The sequence below is a fragment of the Triticum urartu genome, chromosome 2A, assembly GCF_056163025.1.
Source record: "Triticum urartu cultivar PI428250 chromosome 2A, HENAU_Tu73, whole genome shotgun sequence".
NCBI classification, from domain to species: Eukaryota; Viridiplantae; Streptophyta; class Magnoliopsida; order Poales; family Poaceae; genus Triticum; species Triticum urartu.
In genome coordinates, this window is record NC_141874.1 from 471,755,965 (window position 1) to 471,763,717 (window position 7,753).

At 47.8% G+C, this 7,753-nt stretch overlaps 1 protein-coding gene across 1 annotated transcript; it reads left to right on the forward strand.

Annotated features, from left to right (window-relative positions):
• Window positions 1–882: 882 nt before the first annotated feature.
• LOC125541508 (glycerophosphodiester phosphodiesterase GDPD2-like) lies at window positions 883–3,556 on the forward strand. Its single transcript, XM_048704901.2, has 8 exons — window positions 883–1,114; window positions 1,209–1,402; window positions 1,987–2,046; window positions 2,175–2,255; window positions 2,350–2,550; window positions 2,645–2,740; window positions 2,854–3,050; window positions 3,137–3,556. Exons 1-8 carry the CDS (start codon window positions 1,033–1,035, stop codon window positions 3,381–3,383), a joined length of 1,158 nt encoding a protein of 385 aa, XP_048560858.1. The 5' UTR covers window positions 883–1,032; the 3' UTR covers window positions 3,384–3,556.
• The last annotated feature ends 4,197 nt before the right edge of the window (window positions 3,557–7,753 follow it).

Below are 7,753 nucleotides of genomic sequence, written 5' to 3' on the forward strand. Positions count from 1 at the left end.
CTCAACTACCCCACATTGTAATTACTTAGCAAATATATTTTTTGATAAGCCAATAAAGTGGTTACCTGACAAGTTTTTACCAGATTTATAATTATATTTCCTTTACATAATCAAAATAATATAGGTTGGTAAATCACAGGACCAGCCTAATAGCAGAATATTTATGTTTTGGTTGCAACGCACGGACACACCCTATGAAATGCACGCATGCAAACCCTATCATATGAGCATCTTTGAGAGACGGAGCCAACAGATCATCTTGAGATCAACCAAGTATCACAAACGTCTTCGTAGTCAACGAAAACGCCTCCTTTCACTAAACGCACATTGCCAAAAAAACTGAAATAAATCAGAAAAATGCAAGCACCGATGTTAAATTTAGGATTTATACACCGATAATCAAGGATACAACTGTCCTCGTAACCAACCAACTACAAGTTGATTAGGTACTGGCCTCACTTGAAAAGGGTAATGGTACAAAGCGCCTTCGTGAAAGTAACACTTTGCTCCGGGTTTACGTACGAATGACATATCTTGCACTCAAAACCACCGATGGGCGCGTCCGGTACCCTCGGCCGTCCATTCTGCCGCCATCTAGAAAACTGCAAGGAAAGCCGGCGTCAGCGGGAGAAGCTTCGCGCGCCCTGCATGCCTCCAGTCGCCTGGGACTCGGACTGGGAGAGGATATCCTGCGGCATAAACCTCCGATGCTCGTCCCCGTCAGCTCCGATTCGCGTCCAACATCCAAACCTAACGCGACCTGTCCCGGAGATGTGTAAATCTTATCGCTTAACCTCCGCCCCTTTCTATTCTCACGTTTATTGCACGTTAGACACGAAGGAACAGGCAAAGCGTGTGTATATATAGCCTGCGTCCTCCCCGACGCCTCTCCCACATCCACGGCCACGCAAGGGTCCATAAGTATTCGTCGTTTAACCGCCTCGATCAGCCCCGGTTGGCGCGAGTCAGCGGTCGCACGTCGCCGCGGCCAGCCGAAGCACGCTCTTTCTTCGGCTTTGTCGGCGTACACACATGGCCCAGCCCAAAGCCGTGCGCGCCGCCGCCGTGCCGGACATCGCCGCGCAGCTCGACCTCGCCTCCGCGTGCATCAACGGTACGTGCGTCAGCGTGCGCGTGACTGAAATGCATGCGTGCGTCGTCGGTGGATGTATAGCCTCATTGTATATCTTGTCCGTGTTGCCATGCAGGCGCCGAGTCGATGATGGCGGCGCCGGCTGCCGGGGGGAGGCCGCCGCTGGTGGTGGTCGGCCACCGTGGGAAGGGGATGAACGCGCTGGCGTCCCCGGACGAGCGGCTGCGCGAGGTGAAGGAGAACTCGGTGCGGTCCTTCAACGACGCCGCGCGCGTCGCCGGCGTCGGCTACGTCGAGTTCGACGTCCAGGTAAACTATTACAGCCGCAACCACGTACCCATTAGGATTAGGCATTAGCCGAACCCCGACGGAAGTCTCGATCGAGCTGGCGTTGGTGAGCGGTGCCATGTGCAGCTCGGTCCTCTCCTTGGGCGGTGGGTGGCACGGGCCGGGGCAGGCTGTCTCCAGGTGCTGGCGACGCGCGTGTACAGCACTACAAATTAGGCGACGTAGTATCTGGCCATGGATAACATTTGTCAGGCTCCTAATTTTTTTTTGAAACAAGATCGGGCTCCTAATTTGACCGTGTATTTCCTTTATTAGTTCGGTCCAGCACAGAAGAGACTCCATTCCATCCGGATTATTTTTAGCCTAGTGTGGAGCTCGAGAGCTTTTTTTTTCTCCTTCTCTCCAGGGCTTTTTTTTTTTGAAACTCTCCAGGGCTTTTTTTATTACTACTTATTTTATGATATTCCTGCGCTCAAACAGACCTGGCAAGCTATAGACGCGTCACATCTCACATGCATATATGCGTTGTTTCATTTTCTCCCGCAACTGCAAAAGCGTGAAGTGTGACGGTTTTTAAAAACGTCACATTCCATTTTGTTCTTCAGGTGACCAAAGATGGCTGCCCGGTCGTCTTCCACGACAATTTTATCTTCACCGAACAAGATGTAAGTTTCCAACTTCCGACCAACTTTTCACTGCACAAAAGAAGAAGAAGAAAAGAAGCATGCACCATCCCGATGGCGGATCGATGCTGCGACTGCGAGGTCTCACGAAACAATGACCGTAATTTCAGGGCAAAATCTGCGGGAAGCGCGTCACTGATCTTCCACTGGTCGAGTTCCTCTCCTACGGCCCTCAGAAGGACCAGGACAAGGTACACAGAACAGAACAACCGAGAACTGCAACCATATGACAGACGACACGCACCCTCTGGACAACCGTGACATCTGACTAGCATCTTGATTCAGGTCGGGAGGCCATTGCTGCGGAAGCTCAAGGACGGCAGGATACTGAGGTGGGACGTGCGTTCCGACGAACCCCTCTGCACGCTGCGGGAGGCGTTCGAGGGCGTCGACACGCGCGTCGGCTTCAATGTCGAGCTCAAGTTTGACGATGATCTCGTGTACCAGGAGGAGGAGCTCGCCGGCGTCCTGCAAGCCATCCTAAAGGCAAGAAGCTAGCAGCATAATGACCATCTTTTCTTTCTGTAATGGTCTGAAGATACATGTCGATTAACAACCGTGGTCTGTTTGTTTCGTTCAGGTTGTTTTTGAGCATGCCAAGGACAGGCCCGTCATTTTCTCCAGCTTCCAGCCCGACGCCGCGCAGCTTATGCGAAGACTGCAAGACCAGTACCCTGTAAGTGAACTTACTGTACAAGATAATCAAAATTCCCTGCAGATAGCATAGCATTTTCGGGCCGCGAACAGTGACTGACCTTCCAAAGCTACCGTGCAAATCTGATTTACCAGGTTTACTTCCTGACGGTTGGAGGGACGCAGCTCCACGCCGACGCACGGCGGAACTCGCTGGAGGAGGCTGTCAGGCTGTGCCGCGCCGGCGGCCTGCAGGGCATCGTGTCGGAGGCCAGGGCGGTGTTCCGGCACCCGTCGGCGGTAGCCAGGGTCAAGGAGTCCGATCTCTCCCTGCTCACCTACGGGCAGCTCAAGTAAGCCTGCAGCGACCCGCAAGTTTGCACCGGACTAGTTTGTCTATCTGCGACTGTAGAAGATACTGAATCCGATGTTGGTGCAGCAACGTGCCGGAGGCGGTGTACATGCAGCACCTGATGGGGGTGGACGGCGTGATCGTCGACCTGGTGCAGGAGATCGCCGAGGCCGTCTCGGAGTTCGCGGCCGTGGTGGCGCCGGAGCCCAGCCCCGAAGAAGGCCAGGCCGGGAGGTTGGGACCGGATAGGGCTGCGCCGGCGAAGAAGACGCCCAACTTCTCGCAGCGGGAGATTTCCTTCCTGCTGAGGCTCATACCCGAGCTCGTACAGTAGCGCGTCTTCTTCTCGGATAGTACTGTAATATCCACGGTGCGCCCGTGTAGGTTGACCAATCTTTGACACCTCGGAACTGAAACCCCAAGGCCCGGATGCGGCATGTAAATCAGGGCCACCACGACCCGTCCGATTGTTTGCATCAAGGTGAAATCCACCAGTTTCTGTGTGCATGTGTAAATCTTGGGCGTGTGGCCATTGAGTGTTTTGTATTGTATTGCTATTTTTTCAAAACGGATGCAAAATTTTTGCCTTGTAAATTAATATTAAGGAGAACATAATTGTCCGTTTAATTAACGAAAACCCAGATAAAAGATGTTACATGCTTGGCCCTTAAGGGCAACCAAGCCACAACCCCATTATACAAGTGGACTGCTCTCAAAACGCGAACCAACTTGTAGTTGGATGGTTAGAGGGACTATGGTATCCGCATCTTAATCTTTCGGAGGTGCCCATAGGGACAGGGTGTGCGTGTGTGCGTTTATAGGGGTGAGTGTATGCGCGTGTATGAGTGTTTGTCTTTGTACTGATGTTCAAGAAAAAAGTGGACTGCTCTCAAAGCATAAGTGTAGCGACCAGACCTCAAACGGTCCAATCTCTGTGCTCAGGTGTCATCCCTGGATCAGTAATACTGACACCACATAGTACTTGAAGGATTTATAACAGAGTAGCAATCACACACTTATTACATCGAAAGTCTCAAAAGAGAACTTATTACAATAAATATGGCTTAAGGCCATCTAATAACGATAACAGCGGAAGGCTTGGAAGATAAGTGAGTCCATCAACTCCAACGGCATCACTGAGTATAGAACCACGACCTAAAAACTCCTTAATCGTCGTCCGAAAAGTCTGCAACATTAACGTTGCAGCCCGAAATGGGTCAGCACATGGAGTATGCTGGCAAAGTAACACATAGAGAGTAATGGAATGAAACAGGATATTCTACATGCATATTTGGCTGGTGGAAAGCTCTATGGTTACAGTTTTGCGTAAAGCCAATTTTTCCCTACTGTAAAGGAATAAATTTTATTTAACTATCATGGTAGTTGTTAAACATTGAGAATGGTTGACAGCATTCTCAATCCCAATTAAGCATCATCATTAATCAAAACCCAACAAAATTAATTTTAGAGTAACATGTTGAGATTCACATGATAATCCAGGTACTAGATACTCAAGTTGTCCATAACCGGGGACACGGCTAAGCATGATTAGTTTATACACTCTGCAGAGGTTTGCGCACTTTTCCCCACAAGACTCGATCGCCTCCGTTTGGTTTCTCGCACTGCATGGTGTTTGAGAAGACGGATGACTGAGACATAGTCTTTCAGAAGCGCTAGCACCTTACGATTGGGTAGACCGTTACACCTACTTTCCCCTACATCTGCTAGTCTACCACTGTAAGAGTTTGCACAAAATCAACTATACTAGAGCCCATAATAGCTTGTGACTGCACACGGAAGTTTCTAGCATGAATAATATCATGATCCTTTTGAGTCTGCGTGGCGGTCCAAAAGAAAAATAGGCAATCGCTGGAATACCCAGGTGTCTCAATCCACCCAGATGTGTGTTTAAGTTGCCACCATAAATAAACCATTAATTAACAATCTCACATCATGGATACACTCATCCAATCCACGTCTACTAGCATAGCATGGCATAATAAGCAAACGTAGAAGTAACTCCCAGAGGTTTGATAATAAACAGGTAATAGGTTCTACCTCATCTACTTCCCAAACCCACAATTTAATTAGATCCTAATCATGCAATGTGTGATGATTGATCTAATGGAATAAAACTGGGTTGTGGGAAAGCATGATCAAAGTGTTACTTGCCTTGCTGATGATCCGGGAAACCTAGCGATTCGAAGTAGCAAGCGGCGCACTCCGGGTACTCTATCGAAACAAACAAGCATACAATAAGTACTCAACTAATGCACAGGTAAAACTCAAATAAGAGGTCTAACCAGAAGGTTCAACTTAAGAACTCCGGTTGGCAAAAAGAATCAAACCGAACGAAGCAACGAAAGACAAACGGCAAAAGAAACAGGATTCGTTTACTATTCTGGATCTAGGGCAATTTTTACAGTGGCAAAAATTTGTTTGAGTTGGTTAAACGGAAAGAGGGTTTCGAGACGAAACTCCAGGCGCTTGAATCGCCTGATTCCGATAAACGAGCGAAAAGTTAGACTAAAACGAAAATCGGATCAGAAATCGCGATCAGAAAAATCGCGGATTTAATCCGAGAAAAAGAAAAACAACGAACGTTCGTTAAAACGAACGAACGGACGAACGCTCGCTAATTAAATAAACCGGAAAAACCGATCTATTTAAAAAAACGTAACTAAAAAAACGAACAAAACCGTCGGAAAAACCGAACGGTTTTTCGGAAAAAAACCCGGTGGCGGCGAGGTCTACCTCCGGCGACGAATCCGGCGGGCGGCGGCGGTGCTCCGACGGCGGCGTGGCGCAGCGGCGAGGGGCGGCGCGGCGGCGAGGTGCGGCGGCAAAGGCGGCGGCGACGCGGGGCTAGGGCGGCTAGGGTTTGAGGGGGGGGGGGGTCCGGCTGGGCCTCCCCGGCTTATAAAGCCGGACAGGCCTAGTGTCTGGGTCGAACACGGCCCGTTAGGTCGGTTGCGTTTTTTTAAATAGTTACGCTCAGAAAAAAACAAAAGGAATACTAAACGGACTCCAAAAATCCAGAAATAAATTTTCCCCGACTTCTAAAATCAAGCCGCACAGGATGAACATTTATTTGGGGCTTAAATGCAATTTTGAAAAACGCGATTTTTTTCCTAAATTCAAATAAAATTTTAATTGATTTTTTTTAAATCCTCAATATTTCTTTATTTTGGTAAAGTCATTTTATTCCCTCTCTCATATTTTTGTAATAGAAATAATCGAAGATAAAATAAATAAAATCAAATAATCCTATTTTCAAAATTTGAGACAACTCAATTATGAAAATAACGAAATCCCCAACTCTCTCCAAGGGTCCTTGAGTTGCGTAAAATTTCTAGGATCAACCAAAATGCAATAAATATGATATGCAATGATGATCTAGTGTATAACATTCCAAATTGAAAATTTGGGATGTTACAAACCTACCCCCCGTTAAGATGAATCTCGCCCTCAAGATTCGGGTTGGCTAGAAAATAGGTGAGGGTGGTCCTTCAACAATTCTTCCTCTCGTTCCCAGGTGGCTTCGTCCTCCGTGTGGTGGCTCCACTGAACCTTGCAAAACTTGATAACCTTGCTGCGGGTGACTCGACTGGCATACTCTAGAATCTTAACTGGTTTCTCCTCATAGGTCAAATCACTGTCCAATTGAATTGCTTCCAGCGGCACTGTGTCTCTCAGCGGTATATCAGCCATCTCTGCGTGGCACTTCTTCAACTGGGAAACGTGGAGCACGTCGTGAATTCCTGACAATCCTTCGGGCAATTCTAATTTATAGGCAACTTCTCCCATACGCTCCAAAACCTTGTATGGGCCTACAAAACGTGGCGCTAACTTTCCCTTAACTCCAAAGCGCTTAACTCCTTGAAGTGGTGATACTCGAAGATAAATCTGTCTCCAACTTCGTAAACTGTCTCCTTGCGTTTAGAATCTGCATAGCTCTTCTGCCTGGACTGGGCTACCTTGAGCCTATCATGAATCAATTTCACTTTCTGTTCTGACTCCTTAATCAGATTTGGTCCAAACAACTGGCGGTCTCCAACTTCATCCCACGGTAATGGGGTCCTGCACCTCCTTCCGTACAAGGCTTCGAAAGGGGCCATCTTCAAACTGGATTGATAGCTGTTGTTGTAAGAGAACTCTGCATATGGCAAATTCTCGTCCCAGCTAGATTCGTAATCTAGCGCACAAGCTCTTAGCATATCCTCCAAAATCTGATTGACTCTCTCAGTCTGTCCATCAGTGTGCGGGTGGAAAGCTGTGCTAAACTCCAGTCTGGTTCCCAAAGTTTCATGCAACTGATTCCAGAACTTTGAGGTAAATTGGGTTCCTCTATCTGATACTATGCTCCTTGGAACTCCATGCAGATAAACAATTCTAGTCATGTATATCTTTGCCAACTTTGCACTGGTATAGGTAGTCTTCACTGGAATGAAATGAGCTACCTTTGTTAAACGATCGACTACAACTCATATCGAGTCATAGCCTGAACGTGTTCTGGGTAATCCGGTAATAAAATCCATGCCTAACTTATCCCACTTCCATTCGGGTATCGACAATGCCTGTAGCAATCCTGCTGGCTTCTGATGCTCTGCCTTTACTCTCTGACATACATCACAAACCGGTACATATTCTGCAATATCCTTCTTCATTCCGGTCCACCAAAAAATATCCTTCAAAGCCAAATAC